This window comes from Netta rufina (assembly GCF_964035555.1).
Source record: "Netta rufina genome assembly, chromosome: 22".
Lineage (NCBI taxonomy): Eukaryota > Metazoa > Chordata > Aves > Anseriformes > Anatidae > Netta > Netta rufina.
This window is the reverse complement of record NC_140146.1, coordinates 2,033,436-2,056,924: the sequence shown is the minus strand read 5'-3', so window position 1 is coordinate 2,056,924 and position 23,489 is coordinate 2,033,436. Positions and strand designations below refer to the sequence as shown.

The 23,489-nt window shown below is 56.7% G+C and overlaps 2 protein-coding genes across 3 annotated transcripts; both read right to left on the bottom strand.

The window, feature by feature from the left end:
• Positions 1 to 320: 320 nt before the first annotated feature.
• Positions 321 to 5,431, bottom strand: NECAP2 (NECAP endocytosis associated 2). Its single transcript, XM_084300167.1, has 8 exons — positions 5,315 to 5,431; positions 5,135 to 5,235; positions 4,849 to 4,953; positions 4,195 to 4,276; positions 3,488 to 3,596; positions 2,509 to 2,689; positions 1,904 to 1,988; positions 321 to 1,571 (listed from the first exon to the last, which is right to left on the bottom strand). Exons 1-8 carry the CDS (start codon positions 5,410 to 5,412, stop codon positions 1,523 to 1,525), a joined length of 810 nt encoding a protein of 269 aa, XP_084156293.1. The 5' UTR covers positions 5,413 to 5,431; the 3' UTR covers positions 321 to 1,522.
• Positions 5,432 to 6,378: 947 nt separating this feature from the next.
• Positions 6,379 to 19,289, bottom strand: SZRD1 (SUZ RNA binding domain containing 1). Of its 2 annotated transcripts, none has more exons than XM_084300315.1 (4): positions 19,189 to 19,289; positions 11,202 to 11,251; positions 9,780 to 10,034; positions 6,379 to 9,145 (listed from the first exon to the last, which is right to left on the bottom strand). In XM_084300315.1, the coding sequence occupies exons 1-4, from the start codon at positions 19,237 to 19,239 to the stop codon at positions 9,043 to 9,045; spliced, it is 459 nt and encodes a 152-aa protein (XP_084156441.1). In that variant the 5' UTR covers positions 19,240 to 19,289; the 3' UTR covers positions 6,379 to 9,042. The 2 variants fall into 2 exon arrangements, with proteins under 2 accessions (XP_084156441.1, XP_084156442.1); XM_084300316.1 differs by having other exon boundaries at positions 9,780 to 10,031.
• Positions 19,290 to 23,489: the final 4,200 nt, after the last annotated feature.

Genomic DNA, 23,489 nt, shown 5'->3' with positions numbered 1-23,489 from the left:
TCTCAGGTCCTGGTTCTTAAAACATCCGTGCAGGAGCTGCCTGAGGCTCCCCGATGGGCTCCGGGGACACACGAGGCCTCATCTCCCCGCGTCTCCCCTTACCTGCTTTGCCCGCAGTCCCTCACGTCCTGCAAAGCCACTGCTAAGCAACACCCGTCTGTTGTGCCTCGCTGGCGAGTGCCCCGCGCCGTTTCCTCGACACCAGGAAGGAGGGGACAGCACAAAACCATTCCCAAGCATCTCCTCCCCACCTCGGGAAGCCTCACGGCCGCTCCGACCCGCACGGGCAACTCCCTGGGTGTAAAAACGTCACATTTGGCATCCAGATGATTTTATTGTTCGCTTTGAAGTGTCACATCTCTCACCTGGTCCCGCGTGCTGCCAGGCAAAGTTAAGCTCTGAAATGCAAATGCTTACCCTCCAGTTGAAAATGGAAATAATAAAAAGTCTGAAACACTGAAAAAATAGAACTTCGTGCTGTGGAAGGCCTTCACCTTAATATAAATAGGTAAGAAAATATTTATCTTTTAAAGAGGAATCTCAAGCCCAGCTCTGTTAAAGAAACCAAGTCTGTCCTTCATTGCATATATTTGATTAATAAAATGCCTGCAAAAAGTAAAAATATATCTTCAAAATAGAGGGGAAAACCCTGATTGGAGCAAGAAAGAATTTCAGCATTGCGCTCGCCTTTCTCTACAGGCAGCAGCCCTGCTCCCCCCTCCCACAGCAGGGACGCTCACCAGGGAAGTGCTCAGAAACCATCAGGTGATGCTCAGCACCCCGCAGGACGCTCAGAGCAGGACACTTGGCACAATGCAAAGGCATCTCCGGGAGCAGGAGATAAAGCAGGACTCTGCACGCAGGAAGCCTCCAGGAGGATGTGCCCTGCTGCTTGGCGGAGAGGAAAGATTTCACAAATACACGAGGAGAAAGCGGGGAAGTCTCTGAGGAGGCTGTGACGGAGGCAGCCCTATGCTGCACACCACAACCCGCCTCTATTGCATAGGCTTCTAGTAAAAAATTGCCCAAATCAGCCAGCAAAGGCACTGCAAACAAAGGGGAGCCCTCCAGCAGAGCTCTGAGCACTCTCCCGCCCTCAGGCCGTTAAGGACACGCAGGGCCATGAAGCTGCTGGCTTCCTGCAGCCGTGTTAGTGCAGTAAGAGGGGAAGGAAGGCACAGAAAAGATCACTGAAGCCTCACAGGTTCGCTGCGAGCCAGGCAGAAAATAAAGGGCCCCCACATTTGAGGGCGCTGGCACGGAGTGTTTTAAGGCACGTGCTCGTTTGCTCTCCAGCTCCTACTTCTGCATTTTAACCCCAGCGCCGGGCTTGGGGGTCTCACTTCTTGCCTGGGGAAGACTAGGGGAGTACAATGCCACCAGAAACGAGGTGCGGGGTGTCCTGAAGCAGCATGCTAGCTCTGAGGGGAAGGGAGCACCTCCCTCCCCTGCTTTGGTCCCGTGGAATCCGCGTGATCCTCCCCCAGCACCCGCACGGGGCACAGTGGATGAGGGGGCTGGCTCAGAACTGCACCCAGCCGGCATTCGCCTGTGTCTGGTTAGACGCTGACCTGGAGGGAGAAGGAGAGGGAAGAAAAGCTGTCAGATACCTCACGGGGCTGCAGCCTGCTGCTTGAAGGGCTGGGCATGCAGAGAAGGAGCAGCACAGTGAGGAACAGGTCCTCTGGTGCCACCCCGTAACTGCTCAGCGCCCCACAGCCCCCCCCAGCACAGCGCAGCACGCCCCCAGCCTGTGATCATCCAAACCCTGCAGGGGTGGAGCAGTGCCCCCGCCCCGTTACGTTATTCCAGCAGCAGTAAAACCAGCAGGATTTGGCCCAGCCAGGTGTGTCCTAGTGCTGCAGGTACGGCCCACACAACCCACAAACCCCACACGACTCACCCTGAAGCTTTGGTGAAGTCGCCCCAGGCGTCGGTGGCAGGGGCAGCGGGAGCAGCAGCGGGCTGCGGCCAGGACAGGAGGGAGTCTGCCAGCAGGCAGGGAGGTCAGAGGGGCAGAAAGAAGGGAGAAAAAGAAAAAGCTGTTGTTGCTGACCTTTGTTTCTCAGCTCGAGGCAGCACCTTCACCTTCCCAGCACCAACGAGCACGCAGCTCTGTGCTGCGCACAGATGGCCAAAGACCAGGCAGGAGGGGTCAGGGTTCGTGCAGTGGGGTTCAGACCCCACCGGCTTTTCAGCTTTCAAACTGTGCGAGGCCTCTGCAAAGCGTCTGCTTCCCAAAACTCTCAAAGAGCAGCTGTGAGCAGCTAGGGGACGTCAGAGAGCTGGATGCTGCCTTGGCTCTGGCCTGGCAGGCTGAACAGCTTTGTGATCCCTTCTCCTTGCTGTGCCTCAGCTGCCCCGTCAAACGGGGCACTGACACCACCTCCTCCTGCAGGAGGAGCTCTACAGCAGCATCAAGGCGTGCTATTAAAGTCTTTCCAAACAGACCTCGACGGATGAAACTCAACTTAAAGAGCTTTGCAACCATTTCCAGGTGACACAGACCTGTGATGGGCGTGCCTGGAAGCTGGACAGGCGCAGAGAGCGAGGACGACGGCTGCTCTCCAGAAGGAAAAGCTGCAGAGGAAGATTTGCCTCCAGGAGGTGGCGGGAGCAAGCTCAGGCCCCCAGGACCTGCGGGACGTGGCCTGGTGTTCCCCGTTGCTCCTTCCTTTTTCTTCATATTCTGAAAGGGGACACGAGAGGGGAACTTAGGTGGTACCACATTTAAATCCAGAACTAGAGGGTGATTCCTCTTCTCCCTCCCAGCCAAGGCTTACAAGCAAGGGGGAAAAGACTGCTGTGCTTCGTTGTCCCACTGCTAGTGCAGCAACTGGGGTGAAACCAAGGATGTTTTTTTTGAATCTGTGAATCCCCACAGACGGTTCTGTGCCTGGGAGCTGTAACACACCCCTCTGCGCACCACTGCGCACAGTGTGCCACCGCCAGCTCTGAGCAGGCTTCCTCCCACCAGGGGATTTCAGCACCAAGTCGCTGCTTCCTCTTGTGCCGCCCAACCACAGCAGCAGGGAGAAGCAGGCTGCGAGGGCTGAGCGTGGCAGCAGACAGCTCGGCTCAAGCCTGCAGCCCCAAGAAGTAATATTTCACACCTGACAAGGAACGGGGCTAGCAAGAGAGAGCAAGGGAATGTCCTTCACGCTTCCTCTTCCTGTTATGCTAGGAAGAAAGGAAGGGGTTTGGTGATGTTTCTCCTCGATCATCAAAACCACTGTGTGCTATTTTTATATGTTATACTTATATGTTATGAAATATGAAATAAATATGAAATCTTTCCAATCAAACTGCCCAAAGAGAGCTGAGAGCTGGTGAGGCAAACCAGCAGAGCCACACAGGACTGCAGACACCCATCTGAAGCAACAGGCTCGCTAAAACACCTCAGCTACAGGCCAGCAAGGTGAGATTCCCCCTGAGGAGCACGCGAAGGACAATGTTTGGAGCGGATTTAACCAGCAAAAGCCCTCACCGCAATGTTCAGTTTGATGGTCTGCCCCTCCTTGAAGCTCAGGTCCAGTTTGGGTCCCTGGTCAGGGTTCTCGGCCTGCTTGGCCAGCTCGCTCTGCTGCTTCACCCACCTGCAGGAAGGAAAGAAAACAGAAAAGGACGGCTCAACAACCTGCCTGCTGCTCTGCCAGGCAAACCCTGCCCAAATCCTGCCAGACAAATCTTCCCCTGCTCTGAGGGACTGGCAGCAGCTCTTTTTAACAGCTCTTTTTAGCTCTTTTTTGGGTGTGATCTGGGACCTTGTCTGCTGCTGGAGGAACACGCCACAAGGCAGCACGGAGGCAGCGATTGCCACCCGTCAGTGCAGCCCACACGGTGTGTCAGCACGCTCCAGCCACACAGCGAGCGAGCTGAGCTGCGTCCCAGTCCCTCGAGTGGCTGCGTACTGGTGAAACGAAGAGAAAGAAAGAAATGGGGGAATTTACCCAGTCTTGGTCTGGGGAACTATTTGGGAGCCCACTAATACAGACTGGGGAATATCAGAGACAGAAAGCAGCCTGCATAAAGGCTGAGCAGAGAGAAGTTTCCACCTGTAAACCTCTTGGTGCCGTGCTTCCTTGCTCGAGTGAATCTGAAGCAAACAGCTTCCTTGCCCCCAGCACTTCTGGTGAACACCTGCAGCCACCACGCGAAACCACCGAGAGGACAAAGGGAAAGGCCCAAACTCACTTGAAATGGTCCTGCAGAGCTACGTTGAAGTCAAAAGCATCCCCTCGGTCAACAAATCCAACTCCAATAAAAGCACGGCGGCCTGGGGAACAAGAGCAAAGGCTGGAATCACAAAACATGGCAGGAGCCAGGAGCCAGCCCGCTTCACACCCCCCACGACCATCATCTCCTCCAGCAGGAGCTGAGAAGGGAACCGTGATGCCAGCAGGACAGGAGCCAGACGTCTTCCTTCCTTCTCCACAGAAAGGGAAGTGCCACCAACTTCCCAGGAGGGGAAGCAATTTTATGCTGTCAGCAGGGCTTGTAACACAAGGCAGGAAGAAAATCGTGACTGTGCTTCCAGATAGCCAAGCTGCATTTACATCATTACTTCAGCAAGCTGGCTTCATTTATAGCCCTAGTAAACCCAGCTTTAAAATCAACGTGAATGAGTCAGGGCCGAGGCTGGGATCACAGCGACAACTGTGCATGCAGATGCATCCTCGCACTGACTGATTAAACTGGGTTTTGTTAGTGAAGGACGGCACAAGGAGGACTGAGGTGATGTGTCCCTGTACGCAGCCCTCAGAGAGGAACCCTTCACATGGAGGACGGGCTCTGAACGCGTTCAGGGATGACTCCCCCCTGTCCGGTAGTGCTCCCGCAGCCCCGCACCGTTCTCGTCCTCGATGCGGATGACGAAATATCGGCTGGAGTCCGTCACGCTCTCCACCGCGATGCCGGGGAACTGCTCCACGGGCGCCTGGGCGAACAGCTCTCCTGCAAGCAGAGAAGGACCAGGGTCGAGGCGCGGCACCGGCCCCTCAGCACCACCCACCCGCGGGGAGGACACGGGTGGGCACCACCCCGCTCCTGAGGAAAAAACGAGGGATTTTGGAGCCCGGAGAGCCGCGAGCCCGACCCCTCAGCCCCCCCACCCCCAGCTCGGAGCCCCCCTGACCCGAGGCCCTGTCCTCCAGGCGGATGAAGGCGGTGCTGCCGCGGGCGGTGAGGCGCAGGCGGCCGCTCCATGCCGGGCGCTCCAGCTGCCACTCGGCGGCCCTGCGGGGACAGGAGGAGGCTGAGGAGGCGGCGAGGTCCCACAGCGGGGCCGGGGAGGGGACCCGGGGCCCCCCCGCACCTGTAGCCGCGGTTGGAGGCCCGCGGGGGCAGGCGGTAGACGTGCACGGCCGGCTTCACGCACAGCACCGCCTCGTAGGGCTCCTCCGACGCCGCCATCGCGGCGGGAGGGCGCGGGGCTGCCTCGGGGAACCGCCCCGGGACCGCCACCGGCAGCGGCACCTGGCGGGGGGAGGCCGCGGGCCCCGGCAAACAGCAGTGAAAGGAAGGTGTTAAAGGAAAAATAAAGGAAAGGTAAAGTTGAAATCAGGGAAAAATGAAAGGAAAGGAAAAATAAAAGGAAAGGAAAAATAAAGGAAAGGTAAAGTTGAAATCAGGGAAAAATGAAAGGAAAGGAAAAATGAAAGGAAAGGAAAAATGAAAGGAAAGGAAAAATGAAAGGAAAGGAAAAATGAAAGGAAAGGAAAAATAAAAGGAAAGGAAAAATAAAAGGAAAGGAAAAATAAAAGGAAAGGAAAAATAAAAGGAAAGGAAAAATAAAAGGAAAGGAAAAATAAAAGGAAAGGAAAAATAAAAGGAAAGGAAAAATAAAAGGAAAGGAAAAATAAAAGGAAAGGAAAAATAAAAGGAAAGGAAAAATAAAAGGAAAGGAAAAATAAAAGGAAAGGAAAAATAAAAGGAAAGGAAAAATAAAAGGAAAGGAAAAATAAAAGGAAAGGAAAAATAAAAGGAAAGGAAAAATAAAAGGAAAGGATTGAAGACATAAAAAAAATTAAAGAAATTAATAAAAACGAAATTAAAAAAAATAAAAAGCGTTGTGCCCCCACTGTGTCTTCTCCCCAGCAGGCAGCCCAGCAGCCCCTGCCTCCAAACAGGGGACCCCAGCCCAAAACCCACCCCCAGCAGCAGGCTGCGGGCACCCCCAAGCCCCGCTGTGCCCCCAGGGGGCCACCTGCATGGGCGCTGCCCCCCTTGGGTGCTGCCCCCCCGGGGACAGGGGCTCCAGGAGCCTCCTCCTGGGGTCGGCCACGCTGTGACGCAAGCCACCCCCCCGGGGAGCCCGAAGGCACCAAACGGGACAGAACGTGGCACGAGGGAAGGCGGCGAAGTCACGAGGCCGAAGCGCACCGTGAAAAGTTTAAACACATTTATTTAAAATACAATTTATAAAATGTTTATCTGCATACTTAGGCGCACTCTGACGGGGCGGCACCGGCTGCGTCCCAGGTGCCGCGGCAGGAGAAGCGCTCGGTGCCCCCGAGAGCGGCGCGTCTTCGGGGCGAGCCCCGGGCAAGGCCGCGGTGCTGCCGCCGGGATCACCACCTCGCCCTGCCCGCAGGTCGGAGGCGTCCCGGCCGTGCCACGGGCACGGAGCAGCCGCCGAGGCCACCGGCAAGCGGCTTAACGCGCAGTCGGTGCTGGAGAACAAGGTCGCGTGTGCAACGAGAAGGGGTTGTAGGCACCTGATGTACAGGAGAAGACGTCTAAGGTTGGCGGGGCAGCTGAAGCTACGCCGGGAGCTGGGCTCTGTGGCTTTCCGCCAGCCGCTGGCCCTCTGGAATCAAAGCTATTTGAGCAGTAGTTAAGGAAAGGCGCGGTGACTACGGTTATTGCTAATGTCCTTCTGCCCTCCCGCTCCCCACCGCCTTCCCTCTGCAGAGCCGCTCTTCCAGGGACTCTTCCTTGCCACCAGCCTGCAGGGAGGAGGAAATTTAAAAACAAAAAACAGAAAGACCCAAAAAACGCTGCCGGCCAAGCAGCTGTGGATGCCTCCAGCCTGAGAGGGAGCTTGGTAAACAGCAAGACTACAGCCTCCGACGCCGTGGAGATCTGGGGCCAGGCTCCTGGGGGGACAGCCTCCTGCCCTTCCCCACCTTGCCATCCTCCTCCACCAGCCGCTCGGGCTCGCCCGCTCGGGGGACCCACGTGGAGGGCAGCACAGTCCTCAGCCGATTAACATTCTAGCAGATTCCGTCTGTTTGTATACAGGTAGTTTTATTTTACCGGTATGTTTAAGCCGTATTTCCGTACGCGTCTTCCCGTACGGGAGCCTCCCATACAGCGCGGCGTGGCAGGCATTTCGTGCGGTCGCTCCTGTATGGGCAGAAGGCGCTCCGTGTGCTCGTTTCCAAACCTACCGAGCACGAAGCAGCCGGCAGCACCCGTACAGAGCAGTGCTCGATGGCCAGAAATCATTTCCCAGGTACTGAGCACGCAGCAAGCCGCCGGCCCGCAGCCTTCCAGCTGAAGGAGCTGTCGGGGTCCCAGCGACAGGCAGAAGTGGCCCCGAGCCTGGAGCCGCTCGCACGCGGGCGACCGCTGTCAGCATCCATCCCAACAAGAGCTGTAGTGTTCATCTGATCCCCGGAGACAGCGACGTGGAGATAGGTCAGCTTGGCTAGTGTGCAGAGCCGGACAGCACAACAGGACGGACAGCGCCGGGCACGAGGCAGCACCCAGGGTCAGCAGTGTCCTGTGACACACGGCTGGTGGTGCCGCACGGCTCTCCTCCGCCACTGCCATCCGGGGAAGTTTTCAGCCCGCGAGCTGCCCGCGGCCCCGTCGTCTCTGCAGGAGCTGGAGCAGCAGGAGCCATCCGTTCCCTGAAGCCAGCTGTCACCGCCCGCAGCGCACAATGTCAGGAGGGTTCCAGACTTCACCGAACACGTTTTGTTCCCGATGTCTGTGATTTCTGGAAGGAAATGCGCCAGGTACAGCTCGTACCGTAACAGATCAGAGCCTTCGGGTCCATCATAAGCCACTTGGGTTCAAACCTTTGGAGCAGCAGCCATCTCGCTCCCTGCCGTGACCCCAGCCGCTGGGTGAGCGTGGGCTGGACTGAGCGGGGCTCCTCGCGTGGGTTTACCTCGTGGAGCAGAGCAGAGCTGCACAGCACTCGCTATTCCCCTCCTAGCCTGCACGTCCAGATGCAGCAGAGCCCTAGTTCCTCACCACCCCACTCCGCTGCAAGCAGTAACCATGCAGCAGGCATTGCCAAGGGATCCATCTACGTTCCCTTCTCCCCAAACACAAAAAGATGTACTTTAAGTTTTTCCTCAAGCCAGCAGAAAACACTAGCCAAGCTTAACAGGTGCAATACGTAAACCAGGTCATCGGACTGCGCTGGCTCCCAGGCCAAGGCGACCAGAAAGGCTGGGTAGCCGGGAGTCCGCTTCCATTTGCTTGGCAGCAGTAGAAATACAGAACAAGAAGCTAAGCTTGCCAAACCCTAGCCATTAAAGTTGCAGAAATTCAGTGAAACTCCTTTTCAAACACTTAACTACCTCTCTCAATTAAAACAAACTAAACAGTTAAAACCCTTCCCATGCACTCCCTCAAAAGTCGATCTGATATACAAACAAAACAAAAAAAGAAGAGATCCTTTGAAACCAAACTTGCTCTTAAAGTGATAAAGACAACATGCGCATCTGGGGAGGCTTCCCATTTTTTTCCTTAAATCCCAGGTTACGAGTACAACAAACATTATTGCTGGCGCTAGCTTCAGCCAAAGTGGCACACACGGCTCTCTGCACCCGTCCGAGTCCTTTACACCCCCCCTCCCCTTTCCATTTGCAGTGACTGGGGACAGCCCTTGGCGGTTTGCCGATCACAGTGGGTGGAGCGGGGAGGTCACAGTGCGTGGGGTTGGAGGTCACAGTGGGCAGAGCAAAGGGGATCACAGTGCAAGTAAACCGGGGAGTTCCCTTTGCTCAAGTCCATTTGTCCGCCACGGCAGTGCGACCCGCGGCAGCTGACCCTGCTTCCTGCAGCATCCTCTCGTGCCCACGTTTATCTGCGCTGTTTGAAGCCTTGTGAACCGTCAGGACCCAGCGGCTGCCTGATCACATTATTGGGCTGTCTGGTGTCTTCCGGCTGGGAGATCCTCGTCGGCCTGCAAGGAGAAAGGACATCAGAGACGGACACAACATGCAGCGTCTGTGTAACGCAACATGCACGCCTCCAACAGACGCTCCTGCACCTGCTTTGGTGGAAAGCCACTGCCATGGGACAACCATCACAGGCCTGCTGCACTGTTCCCTGGGATGGGGAACACGACCAGAAGTGAACTAGCACTTCATTTCTGTCCTAAAATCTTGGAAGTCTTACTCTCCAAGACCCACACCACAACCACAAGGGACAGCACGGTGCCTCCAAGCCAGCTGCATTCATTTAGGAGTGCTTACACCCCAGTCTCCCACCTGCAGGTGAGAGCACCTCAAGTCAAAACCTCAGCAGAGATGAGGCTTTGTCATGCCAGAATAGTTCTGGCTGCCTGCACTCCTCTCCGCATCCCCAGAGTGCTCTTTCAAGGGCACAAGGTAACCTTTATTGCCTAACCAGGCAGAAGCACTCCCTTTAGCTGCTGCATATTTGAGTTTCACGCTGCCACACTTATTAACAAGACACTCCTTCCTCCTCGCCTCTCACACTTTATGCTGGAAGGTGCACGTCCCCCCCTCCTGCCAGGAAGGGGTTTGCAAGGAGCCAGCACAGAGACGCCACCACGATGCCAAGGCCACTCTCACCTATCTAGAATGGGTTTCTCCTGCTCTTCCTCGGGGCTCGCGCTGCCCAGTATTCGTTTCCTGGCTTCGGCGTACTCTGCCTCCCTTTGTGCCAAGGACTTCACGGGGAACGCGGGCCTGGTGGCCGAGTTGGGGTTGCTGAGCACGCCGTTCGTCGCCGGCCGCTTCAAGATCCGGATCTGTGGGGGAGGACCCGAAGGAAGGCTGTCGTCCTGAATCACGATCGGCACTTTAGGAGGAGATTTTGATTTTCTACTGTTTAAAAAAAAAAAAAAAAAAAAAACAACAACAAAACACAATGCACATTTGCTCAGTACTTGTTTTCTACTGCGAGCATGACTTTAGCTCTGTGTGTGAATTCCTCACAGTCAGATGTCATTCCCATGACTAAGCAGCCTGCAATAATTAAAGACCTTGTTATATTTGTGACCCTAAACTACAGGGTCAGGCAGGTTTGTAGGAGATTAGCTCAGTAAGGGACAGAAAATGTCAGCCTTTGCTGTGCTCAACATCTTAAATTTGACCAAAGGCAAGGAAATCAGACACAGACCAAAGATAATTTCACTTTTGAACAGGTGGAGAGGATCTGAAGCTTGCTGCAGGCACCTGCATTAAGAACCGAGTTCAGATTCTAACACCTGGACAGCCAATCGAGTCTCCTCTGATGCAGGAAGCAGATGCTGTGCAAGGCACCTTACACACCAAAGTTGTTCAAAGAAAAGCTTTTACACATCTTCAAGGATGCTGGTGCAAGCACCTCGATTCCACTCCTTGCCAGGCCTATTCGAGCTCCTCTCACCAGGATACCTGGTGACACCTCCTGCTTCCAAACCCTGCCATTTCACTCCTCAGAGCCTGCCCCAGCCCCAGTCTCAGCATTTGAATTCCCACAGTCCCCTTCCTGCGTGGGAGTCCCAGAGGAGTCACACCATGACCATAAGCAGCCGACTAAAAGTCAGATGGGGAAAAGAACCAACAAAACAAGAGACCTGTCACAAGTGACCGGAAACATTTGTGCTAGGACACAGTAACACACACCCCCACCCCAACCCAAAGTACGCAGGAAAAGAAAGTCTTACTGATGCAAGACCCCGCAAGCCACTTTAGGGCTAGGAGTTGGGATCACCTGACTCACCCACCTCTTCCTCTGAGTGTCTTTTTCTTAAACTGCTTCCCCACAGCTGTACCTACATGGTCTGGAAGACCCATTTCTGAAATAAAATCACTCTCAAGAATCTCTCTGCTCCTCTGCTACGGATCGGAGGAGCCACCTAGTGGCACGATCACAGAGCTGCCCTAGTGCTTATCTCCGACCTGATTCCCAATCAGTTCACAGTGGCTCCGTTTCCTCTCCCCAGGTTTTCAGCCATCCAGTAGCCCATCGGGAAAATAAGGCTTTCCCAAACTGCGCAGCATCATTACCTTTCCTTCTGTGTGATCTTCAGCTTCTTTTCCAACCGTCTGTCTATTTCCTACAAAGGAAGAAGGAAAAAAAAACACATGAAGGCTCATCTCTGAGGTCAGAGGTTGAGTCTGTTCACAACCACCTTGAGTTTCCCTCTGGCCCATAGCAATGCCCTGCTACGAAGGGCAGGCAGAGCTTGTCTCAAGCAGAGGCACTATGGACGTTCACCAGGTCCTTCGGCACACCTACAGCTGGTGGAAGATGCCGTGTGGCACGGTGACAGGGCAGCTTCGAGGCGCTCATCTCCCCCGGAGAGCAGCTCTCATTTTAGGGACTTGAGCTGGCAAGAAGGCCCCGTTACAGGCAGCAAGGAGCAGCACCAGAGGCGCATTCAGCAAGGTGCTCCCGGGCACAGCAGGCACTGGCACCAAACCTCCCTGGCAGAACCCTGGTGAAGCAGCAGCAGGCAGGGGCTGGGGACCCGCAGCAGACCACACGCCTGATCTCAGCGGCGCAGCTCGGCCCCGGAGCCTGCAGGTCTGCATTCCTGCTGCCTGCTGCAACAGCCCTCCCTCACAGCAAGTCCCTGGGTGCACGTCAGGCAGGGCAGGGACTCGCCGAGCCTCGTTAGCCAACTCTGCTTTTTCCTCCTCAGCTTCTTGGCTTTGCAACATAGCTGCCGAGTCAGTCAACACGCGGAAAGACGCGGTAATTACCGAGCGCCAATAATGTGGCTTTAAGCATGTCAACCTCTGTCGAAGGCTTGCACCTATCTTACCAAAGGTGTTTACGTTATGCAATCGGAGCAATTACACAGAGAAACCCTGCTGAAGAGAAAAACAACACCGGCTTTCAGCTCCTCCAGTCTCTTTTGGTAACCTTCCGCAGCGAGCTGTGCCTCTCCGGTATCTTTAGGTTCCCCTGCTGAGCCTCCCAAACAGCAGCGAGGTTCTGTCAATTATCAATGAAGGGAAAAAAAAAAAGTACCTGGGAGTGTCCCAGCTTCACTAGCCAGTAACTGGCAATGCTGCAGGAAATTTCAAGCTCCTGGCAGGCCACAGTCGCTCTGCTTTTCAGGTCAGTTTAACTACAGCACAGCTGCCAGCGGAGCCTTCCCCAGCAGGCACAGCCCGGGTCCGAGCCACGCTGCCCCGCGCCCTCACCGTGGCATCTGTTTGCACAGCAGCTCCCCGACGCCCCAGCAGGCAGGGAACAAACGCAAGTCCCAACCAAATGCCAAATTACGGGGCTTTCTCCCAGCCACGCAGCCCACAGTAGCCTCCCTCTACCTAGAAGAGGGCAGTTTGGAGCCACTCCAAAGAGATACAGCTGGGTGGGAGGTCAAATTTTCCACCCAGCTCCATACAGCGAGGCCACGTCGCTCCCTAGGGATGAAACCAGCCAGGGGTTTAACAAAGCACCAAGCCACAGGCCAAATCTACACTAAAGCCTCCCGCTGAGGGCAAACACACCTGCAGCTTCCTTCCTCTCTGAGAGGACACATTTCAGAGAAAAATCCCATCCCTGTGCTGCTCTGGAGCACGGAGCCTCCTGCCCACATGGCCAGGAAAGGCAGCAGGGAAATGGAAATCCTGGCCGAGGATGGAAGCGCTTCGGGGCGGCTGGCAACAACCAGGGACAGCCCAGTTAAGGCAAGGGGTGAGCTCACCCGTCTGCCCTGCACCACGAGGTTACAGCCTGCAATAGAGGAGTCTTTAAAACACGTCTTCAAGCTCAAGTAGATGTCTGCACCTCCCCAGGGCTGCCTGGAAGGAAGCTTCCCCAAATAGCCCCTGTGAAACACCTCGCCGTGCCGGGGAGAGGGCTGACAGGGAGCACCCCAGGAGCACCTTCAGTCCTGTCTCACAGCGGGCATCTCCCCCTGGGGTCACAACCAGCACGTGGGGCCTCGGGCACAGCTCCTGACCAGGGAGCACGGTGCTGAGCCCCATGAGCCCCATGAGGGGTCTTCTCTCCCCCCTTCCCCTCCTGGCAGGGGAGCAGTGGCTTTGACACAAGCCACATCCACATTTCTATGTTCCTGCAGGCTTTGCAGGGCAGTCCGGGGGCTAACGTCGTGTTCTTTACCTCAGCCTGCCAGGTCCTGTAATTGCAAAGCGTCACTTCAACCTCGTCATCTGACAAACGCCCTGATTAACGCGACTGCCCGTGACCGAGCGCTGCTGGACAGCTCTCCACACCCCTCCTACGCCCGGGACCTCCTCCACCTCCATCCTCCACTGCCAGAACCTGCAGCTTCCCCTGCCAGAAAGAAACAGCTCTTTTATTTGCTCAGCACACACAAGCATATTCCAAGGAATCCTTCAAACCCTGCCATCGTTATACCCCAGCAGAGCCCTTCACAGTCCCACAGCTCCACTCTTTCCCCCCAGGCACTCTGTGTTGAGGTTTCCTTTACACGTAGGGCTCCCGGCAGAACACCACTGAGCCACCACTCCCACCAAATACACACCCCAAATTTCTCTCCCACCCCAAAGAACTGTTAGCCCTACACAGCCCTAATAATCCTGGCACTGCCGGGAGAACTCTGCCTTCCTCCAGAAGGCTTCAGTGGAGTCTCCAATGTTGTGTTTAAATCAATGGCCAGCAGAAAAAAAAAAAGTAGCGCCCTGCTTACCCCTTGATTTATTAGAAATTTGGGTTGGGGGATTATTTTTTTTAAACGCAGAGATTGACTGTGTTTTCTCAGCAAGAGCCACACCCCTGCCAACTTGCTACAGCTATATTTTGAATTACAGGTGTGAAGGAGTTCACGTTTGAAGAGCCTTGTCAATTCAAGTGGATCAACTTCACGCAGCTCACGATGGGCTCACACAGCTACGGGTCTGAGGAGCACCAACACCTTGACACAGCTTATGGTTAAAAAAATCCCTGCTGGTGCTGTGTGCAGATCTGTTTGTCTGCCGATGCCATGCCGTTCCCACCGCTGTCTCCTGTGTCACCCTGCCACCGGGCTGTGGGTAACAAGATAAAATTAGGAGCTGACTTACAGAGCCAGTGCCAGAAGCACTCCAACAACCGGGAGGCACGAGCGCAGAGGAGAGGCGAGCAGGCTTGGCATCCGAGGCCACGGAGCTGCACGTACCCAGGAGCTGGGCAGGTCACACTGCACAACCCCCAGTTATTAATCTGCTGATGGCGTGAGCCTGGTGAGGAGGCTCTCCCAGCCTTCATTTCCCAACTGAGCAGGTTTATATCCAGACACCACGCGCCCTTTACGCCCCCGTTCTCCACAAAAACACCCTCCCCAAAGATTAGTGGAGAATCTCAGCAGCCTATTTTTAGTGCTATTATGTCTGGATGCTAAAAGGGACCCAGCACGCAGCGCGAAGAAGACGCTGTTCTTTGACATTTAAGCTGCATTTGTGGATGAGGACGTCATGGAAGCCGAGCTCCAGCCCCGTCGCAGCCGCCCCGACAAAAACAGCAACACGGACGGGATGCTGGGGGTCGGGATCCAGACGGGGTCAGGCACCCCCTGGCCAACCTGGCTCCCCCAGCCCGTGGGGAGGCACAGGCAGAGCCCCCCCGTTAGCCCCCTGCTGCCCAAAACACTCCTGACCCTCCACACAGCTCGCAGCACAGGCTCTCCAAAGAGACTCAAAAGCAGCAGCTCTGAGCTCTGCGGATGCAGAAGGAATGGCAAGGTAACTGCCAGCATCCTCCTCCCCCCAGGTTTTCTGAGCAGCTGTGACAATATTTTAAGGAAGGCAAACCTTGGGCTCCCCACAGGGCTCTCACACCAGGTGTTTCCCCCCCTCTGCCTCTGTACTTCAGTTACCGGGCAGAAATCAGGAGGGAATGCCCCAAACCTTCACAGGAACACCGCTAAAGGAAGCTGTGATGACATTTCAGATACACGGCTCCAGGCAAACATCAGCCACGCTCTGCTGCATGTTACTTCTGAGCACCTCTGCCCTGCCCACCCAAACCACCAAACCGGAGATCAGACCTTGAAAGGGGGAATCGGGTCTGGGGCTGCTCCCCCCACACCAACACGGACCTCATGCACTCCCTCAACGCACCAGCGGGTTCCCTGGCACTTCATGAAGACCCAGGGACAAGCTCCAAGGCCTGCCAACGCTCTCTTTAGAAAAAAGCAGGGTTTAACATCGGAGGTTACCAACGCTGCTGACGGGTACCCAGCAGCTGCAGCTGACTCACTGCTTCACAAGGTATGCCGAAAATACCACCAAGCCAGAGCAGAAGTGGATAATCCTAAGATAGCTCCGAACGGACTCCTCATTAGCTACCTCTTTCTTTCCTCTGAAGATAAATTAATCTATTAATTACTGGAACATTCCGATTCCTGAGGCTATTGGGAATCAGCCTGCTCCGTTAATTAATTCTCCAGTCACTCTGCTTACATTAAGCCCTGGCAGCAGACCGTAGCCCAGGCAATGCCAGGAGAGCCGCAGATGCTTTCAGCTGCGCCGGCGTTTCCATCTCCCCCTGGCAGATAACGCTCCTCAGCAGCTACGAACCAGACACCGGGGTATTTTTAGGAGCAGACCTGGCAAGGCTCCCCTCTTCTGCCAGGCACCACACGGTATTCCCGGTGCTAACACGTGATGGAGGGAGGGGGGAAGCACTTCACAGGGCTGCAGCTTCTCCCTCCCCAGCTCCTGGCCACACAGACACCTTGCAGGCCCCCTCCCCAGACCCAGACGTGGAATTTATTGATGTCAATCTTGAAAAAACAGAGGCCAAAAGCTAGCAGAAGCCTTCCTCAGCTCTCCCAGCTGCAGGCTTGTCCTCCCGCTACACGCAACAGCATTTTAACACCAGCTCATCACACCGCACCTCCTCATCCAGGTCACCCGAGCCTCCTGCACCCACAAACGGGGTCAGGCAGCAGGGCCAGGAGCTCGCCAAGGTCACGGTGCTGCAAGTGGCAGCGAGCAGAGGCTGCTCCCTGGTGACTCAGGCAGCCCACGTCCCACGGCAGACACTCACCTCGTGGCATTTGGTGCCTGCTCCTTCCCCGCCTACCAGCATCACCTCTCATCAGGCTGCCTCCGCCTGGGCAAGGCAGAACCAGCAGAAACAAGTTTTTGTTTCCTAGTGTAGCCATTTCGGGGCCAATTACAAACATCTAAAGCAAATATTTAGTAAATATTTTACAAATATCACCGTAGTCCAGTGTCAGAAGCCATCCTCCCGGTGCTTCTCCCCACAGCAGGAGTCGGCAGTCAGCCTCAGGGCTTTCCTCCAGGGCACAGTCCTAGAAGGGTGCTGAAACCCCGCTGACTTCTCCCCGATCACACAAGAAGCTCACAAACTTCACAGACCGGAGGTCACAGCTTCGTGCTCTGAAATGTTTCCCTCCTGACTTGTGTACTTTGATCGCATTTAGCAACTTGAAGCAACAGCAGCCAAAACCCAGATTCAGCCCCTTCCAACCCCCCGATTCACCTCGCTGAAGACTGAAATCCAGAGCAGGAAGCCCAGCTTCTGCCGGCTGTTTGTGCATCAGCCTGATCAGAGGCGGTAGCAACGGGCTCTTCTGCAAGCCTCAGGTCCTCCAGCAGCACGAGCAGATGACAATCCCCACGCACACAAGGGACAAAGCCCACATCCTCCCCGAGCAGCGGGCACAGGGTTTGCAGGAGCACGGTGCAGGATCCCAGCTCTGGCCCACAGCGGGGTGCTGGCAGGCTGCAGGTGGGAGCCAGCTGCTCTGCACGGGGCCCGACAGCAGGCTGGGCACAGAAAATCACACAAAATGACTTCTTTTGAAGTTACTAAGTTACTAAGACAACAACGACAGGCTCTGACTCTAGCTAGCTGTGCTTTTGTGACAGGAACCGGCGACAAACGCAGCCGAGGAGCACCGAGGTGGGGCCGTGCAGTACCTCTGGGATCCCCGGCCACTGGGGCACAGCTTCCCACCTGAAGCTTAATTATTAGTTTAACCTGGTAAACAGGCTGAGGTGCAACAAATACACCTCCCATTTGTGATTTCCCTCTTCCCTGAAGCCAGGTAAGCCACACAAAAGAGAAGTGAGCCATGCATTAAGGCACATTAGTGCTTACTAACCCAGACCGGGTCTTTGAAGCCTCACACTTCGCTCCTGACCCTGCCACGAGTCTCCTGGACAGCTCACTCGTTACTCACACACCAGTTTTCTGTCTGTAACTCACTGACAAGCAAAACCTCTCCATCTCCCAGACATTTCAAACACCTGTACACCACGCAGTTACCTAGCACAGAGCCCTTTTAGCCAGATCTACCAGCCCCACGGAGCTCTGCTGCCACAGCCTGGGATGAAGAACCCCACGTCCGCCCTGCTGTGCCTGCACAGCTCCTGGGTGGGCAAAGCCGCTGGAGCTGGGGGCAGCTGCTTAGCGTGCGGTCACTCGGGGGGGGCACACGCCAGACAAGAAGCTCCGTCTGTCTGGCAAGCACCGGGCAATTCTGCTGATACAAAAATGGAAGACAAAGAAGCCACGTTAAAGAACAAGATCACGGATTGCTTTTACAGCTGCTTGCCTGACCACGTCCGAAGGAGGAGGCGTGCCAGGCTCCCTGGGCTTTCCCCATTCAGAGGGCGCCCGTCTGCCAATTAAGATCATCGTGCTGCTTGTTTTGAAAGGCAAATCCACAAGAGCTACATGAGGTGACATAATGACTGGGGAGACCACAGCGTGCACAGCAGCCCTAGCCTGCCTCTTGCTGAGCCACCTTCCTCAGCACCTAGAGGCGCTGCCAGCAGCCCAGCACCAAAAACCACACACGCACACAGGGAAGGATGAGTGCTGAAGATCTCAGCAGCCTTTCTGTTCCACACAGGGCCCTCTTGGTGGCTTACTGCCAAATGACATACCCAGGAGGCAGCTTGTCTCAGAAGCCCACCATGGATCCCTTTCACTACCTTTCTCCTGCTTACACGTGTGCTCAAGGGTCTGAGAACTCACTACCCAGATCTCAACTGCATACATATAGCGTTAGGACAAGGGGATGTGTCAGAGCTGCTCCCTGGCACGCCAGCTTTCATCTTCAGTGTTTTCTTGCACCTTCCTCTGCATCGTGCCTCTGAGTTGGGATCCACCTCAGATCTACGTCAAGTAAGACATGGGTGAAAAAAAACAATGGAAACTCCTTAAAACAACAAGAAAGATACCATGATTACAGGATCAGGCCAGCTCTTGCACAGTTTTTCCTCACCCTTTCAACAGAAGATTCACCTCGTTGAGGCTGTCCAAGCCTCCCTGCCTGCTAACTGCAGCAGGTTTTCCACAAAGAAAGGCAGCTGTGCCTCCTAACGAGCACCATCAGTCACGCTGTCTGCCCTACAGCCGAGCCTCTTCCTGTGCTCCCTTCCCCTTTCTCTTCTCTGGGTCTCTCTGCTAAATCTCTGGTCCCTCTGACTGCTGCAGCAGCCCGGAGAGCCCGCAGAGCCCAGGCTGCACGAGCACCCACCTGCTCGAAGCAAAGCGCCAAGCGGGATGGGGCTGAGCCCCGCGCGGGTCCATGGGGCTGCCTGTTAACTTCCTGCGGCCACAAGCAGCAGCAGAGGGTCCCCTTCCTGCCAGCCGCAGCTCCGAAGCGTGACCTTTCTAAAATACCCCGGCTGCCAGCAGGCAGCATCCATCTCCCCTCTTGCATAATAATAACTCCAGCCGGGGGCAGCTCGGCTTTCCCCGCGCCCCGAGCGCTTTCACAGACACCCAGCCCCCGGACAACTGCAGCAGGCGTGGCGGCGGCTCCCCCAGGAGCCTGGCGAGCGCCGTGAAGGGACCCTGAGGAGGATAAACCGCGGGGGGGTCCCCCTGAGGGCCGAGAGCCCGCACAGAGCGCGGCCGGGGAGCGGCTCCGGGCCGGGAGCGGCCCCCAGGGCCCCCCCCGGCTCCCTGTGGGGGCGGCCGCGCGGGGCCGGGGGCCGCTCCCGTCCCCTCCGCCGCCCCCCAGCCGCTCCCCGCCGGTCCCCCCAGCCCCGCCGCCGCCCCCCGGTTGTTCCCGAGCCTCCCCCGCGCTCTCACCCCGCTGTCGGCCGCCTCCTCCCAGCTCTCGGCCACCTCCTCGTCCTCCATTTTAGCGCCCCCCCCCCCTCACCGCCGCCACAGCGAGCAGGGCGCATGCGCGCGCCGCCTCCCTCCCTCCTCCTCCTCCTCCTCCTCCTCCTCCTCCCCACACGCAGGCGGCAGCGCGCATGCGCAACGCCCGCGCGCGCTGCTGCTGCTGGGGAGAGGGGAGGGGGGAGCGGCGCGTGCGCGGTGGGAAGGGGCGGGAGGCCACGTGCGGGGAGGGAGGGGAGGGGGCGCCCCCTGGCGGGCGGGAGGAGCGGGATGGGGATGGGGTGGGGATGGGGATGGGGATGGGGATGGGGATGGGGATGGGGATGGGGATGGGGATGGGGATGGGATGGGGATTGGGATGGGAATGGGGATAGGATTGGGATTGGGATTGGGATTGGGATTGGGATTGGGATTGGGATTGGGATTGGGATTGGGATTGGGGTTGGGGTTGGGGTTGGGGTTGGGGTTGGGATGGGAATGGGGATGGGATTGGGATTGGGATGGGGTGGGGATGGGATTGGGGTTGGGATGGGGTGGGGATGGGAATTGGTGATGGGATTGGGATCCGGATTCGGATCTGGATTCGGATCCGGATTCAGATTGGGATGGGGATGGGATGGGGATTGCAATCGGGACTGGGGTGAGGATGGGAATGGGGATTAGATCGGGATTGGGATGGTGATGGGGATGGGGATAAAGATTGGAATGGGATGGGATGGGATGGGGATGGGGATGGGGATGGGGATTGGTATTGGGATGGGGACTAGGATCGGGATTGGGATGGGATGGGGACTGGAATTTGTTTTGAGATTGTGAAGGAATGGGCTTGGAATGGGGATGGGTTGGGTATTAGGATGGAGATGGGATGGGGTTGGGAGGGGGATGGGGATTGGGATTAGGATTGGGATGGATGGGATGGGAATTGGGATTGGGATCAAAATGGGGATTGGGATCTGGTTTGGGATTGTGAAGGGATGGGTTGGGGATTGGGATTGGAATCAAAATGGAGAAGGGATGGGGATCGGGATTGGGATTGGGACTGGGATTAGGATGGGGATTGGGATGGGGTTGGGATGGGGATGGGGATTGGGATCTGTTTTGGGATTGTGAAGGGGATCTGTCTTGGTCTTGGGATGGGGGTGGGGATGAGGACGGGTTGGGTATTGGGATCGGGATTGGAATTGTGACGGGATGGGGTTGGGATGGGGATGGGGTTGGGATGGGGTTGGGGTTGGGATATGGTTGGGATGGGGACTGGGATCGGGATCAGAATTGGGATTGGGATGGAATGGGGATTGGGATGGGGATGGGTTGGGTGTTGGGACTGGGATGGGGATGGGTTGGGGATTGGGATTGGGATGGGATGGGATGGGATGGGATGTGATGGGATGGGATGGGACGGGACGGGACGGGACGGGACGGGACGGGACGGGGGCACCCACTGCTGAACGGTTGTCGCTGACTCAGCACATATGTCACCCCCACAGCCCACGGCTGCGCCCCCCGATCAAACACCAAGCCGGTGTTTAGCAGATCTGTCCCACAAAGCCAGGAGGGAAGGAGGGGGCTGCGGGAGGCACAGCATGGGGTGATCCCCCAGCACTCGCCCTACACCCAAATGACCACAAGGCCATGAGTCGTGCCGGTGGTTCTGTGTGGGAGCCAGCCTGCCCGCAGCAGCCTTAATCATTAAGAGTTAATCTGCACGGACAGAAACGCACCTGAGGGCCTGTGACATCTTCCAGTCGTACTTATTCATATCGCTTTACATCCACGTCCTGGGTGCTTGCTACTCTTAGACATGGCAGGTGGGGTAACTTCAGCTCAAACCCTTTGGGGTTTCCCAAAAGTAGAACTGGCTGATTGAGCTCCTTGCTCCTGTAGCCAGGCTGTTCGGCACACCGAGGTACTGCTCTGGGCCTGGGATGACACAAAGGTGGCTGGGGACGGTCTGCTGAGGGCAGATCCACCTGCTGCAGAGGTGAACGCCGCCTCCAGCACCCTAAAAAACAAATGTTCAGACAGGGAGTTACGGAAACTTTCCTTTCTACCCCAAATCTTCCCCAGAACTCCAGGCAGAAGGACACCCCTTTCTCGAGCTGCATTTTGCCAGCAGATGGCGAGCGGCTTCTTAAAAAACTCCAGCTAAAAGCAGAGAAATACTCACGCAACCCTTGCGGTGAGCCCTGCCTCCTGCCAGCAGCCCTGCGAGCCCCTCGCCAGCCTTCCCCTGCCCTGGTTTAGCCCAAGAGGCAGCAAGGGCATCCTCCGGGCGGTGTTTTGGGGCATGGGATGCTGTGCACCCACACACGAGCTGTAGTGGGGTTTGTGGGGTGTTCGGCGCCGCAGCAGCGCTCGTCGCTGGGTGGGGACAGGATGGGGACAGGCCCAGGGTCCACGCAGGCGACACGGAGGCTGTGTGAGGACGGGAGGAAAGGGTGCAACCTCGGGCTGTTCCTACCCATCCTCTGGCTTTTTCCAGAAGGAAACAGGAACTGTGCTCTCGAGCAGCCGGTGCCCAGCATTGTTGGCTCAGCGCTGGCTTGCAGGCAGCACGTTCGGAGCTCCAGCAGTGTTGCTCTCGAACATGCCCCCGTCCTGCTGGCTTTGCCCTCATGGTAAGAAATGCCACCTCTTCAGCCCCCTGCCTGTTTGCAGCCCCCAAAGTGCTCATTATCCCCAACCCAGTGACGAGCAGCACTATCCTAAACAACTGAAGTACCATTTCCAAGAGTGACTGAGGCACTTCAGGCACTGCTGCCTCTCAGTTAAAAGCCTGAGCTAATTTTCTCTTAAAAACATCATGCAGCACTTCAACCCCAAGTGAGGATTGCAGCACTTTGCCATTTGCCACATTCGGCTCGAGCAGCCAAGGGGTTTGCAGAGCTGCTCTTGAGCCCTGCCTGGGCTCAGCCTCACAAAACCTGGGCTGTGTGGGTGCACCGAGGCCACGGAGCAGCCATCCTTGAGCCACCCCCATGGGAACCGAGAGCAGCCCTGAACCAAGGCCTCGCGCAGGCACTAAGGGACTTTTGGCAATGTCATCCCATACCCGTGCTGCCTGGGTTTCTGGTCTGTGCCTACACGTATCCTGCTCGGCAGGGGGCTGGGCTGGGCCATCTTCAGAGGTGCCCCTCCAGCCTCAGCCACCCCGTGGTGCTGTGGGGCTGTGGTGCTGTGGGGCTGTGGTGCTGTGGGGCTGTGGTGCTGTGGGGCTGTAGAGCTGTGGGGCCATGGGACTGTGGGGCTGTAGAGTTGTAGAGCTGTAGGACTGTGGGGCTGTAGGGCTGTGGAGCTGTGGGACAGTGGTGCTGTAGGGCTGTGGAGCTGTGGTTCTGTGGGGCTGTAAAGCTGTGGGGCCGTGGGACTGTGGGGCTGTAGAGTTGTAGAGCTGTGGGACTGTGGTGCTGTAGGGCTGTGGTGCTGTGGAACTGTGGGGCTGTAAGGCTGTGGGGCTGTGGTGTTGTGGGTCTTGGGGCTGTAGAGCTGTGGGGCCGTGGGACTGTGGAACTGTGGAGCTGTAGGGCTGTGATGTTGTGGGGCTGTAGGGCTGTGGAGTTGTAGAGCTCTGTAAGGCTCTGGGGCTGTGGAGTTGCAGTGTTGTGGAGCTGTGGGGCCGTGGCGCTGTAGGGCTGTGGGGCTGTGGGGCTGTGGAGCTGTAGAGTTGTAGAGCTGTGGGGCTGTAGGGCTGTGGGGCTGTAGGGCTGTGGGGCCATGGGACTGTGGGGCTGTGGAGCTGTAGGGCTGTGGGGCTGTAGGGCTGTGGAGTTGTAGAGCTCTATAAGGCTCTGGGGCTGTGGAGTTGCAGTGTTGTGGAGCTGTGGGGCCGTGGGGCTGTAAGGCTGTGGGGTTGTAGAGCTGTAGAGTTGTAGAGCTGTGGGACTGTGGTGCTGTAGGGCTGCGGTGCTGTAGGGCTGTGGCGCTGTGGAACTGTGGGGCTGTGGGGCTGTGGTGTTGTGGGGCTGTGGGGCTGTAGAGCTGTGGGGCCGTGGGACTGTGGAACTGTGGAGCTGTAGGGCTGTGAGGCTGTGGGGTTGTAGGGCTGTGGAGTTGTAGAGCTCTGTAAGGCTGTGGAGTTGTAGTGTGGTGGAGCTGTGGGGCCATGGGGCTGTAAGGTTGTGGGGCTGTGGAGTTGTAGAGCTGTGGGACTGTGGTGCTGTAGGGCTGTGGAGCTGCGGGACTGTGGGGCTGTAGGGCTGTGGAGTTGTAGTGTTGTGGAACTGTAGGACTGTGGTACTACAGGGCTGTGGGGCTGTGGTGTCAGG

Coding starts and splice junctions, on each gene's coding strand:
- NECAP2 (XM_084300167.1), bottom strand. CDS start 5,412: ATGGCGGCGTCGGAGGAGCCCTACGAGGCGGTGCTGTGCGTGAAGCCG. Junction 5,236..5,314: donor GCCTCCAACCGCGGCTACAG/GTGCGGGGGGGC, acceptor CTGTCCCCGCAG/GGCCGCCGAGTGGCAGCTGG. Junction 4,954..5,134: donor CCTGGAGGACAGGGCCTCGG/GTCAGGGGGGCT, acceptor CTCTGCTTGCAG/GAGAGCTGTTCGCCCAGGCG.
- SZRD1 (XM_084300315.1), bottom strand. CDS start 19,239: ATGGAGGACGAGGAGGTGGCCGAGAGCTGGGAGGAGGCGGCCGACAGC. Junction 10,035..11,201: donor AAGATCACACAGAAGGAAAG/GTAATGATGCTG, acceptor TTTTTTAAACAG/TAGAAAATCAAAATCTCCTC. Junction 9,146..9,779: donor GAGAAACCCATTCTAGATAG/GTGAGAGTGGCC, acceptor TTCTCCTTGCAG/GCCGACGAGGATCTCCCAGC.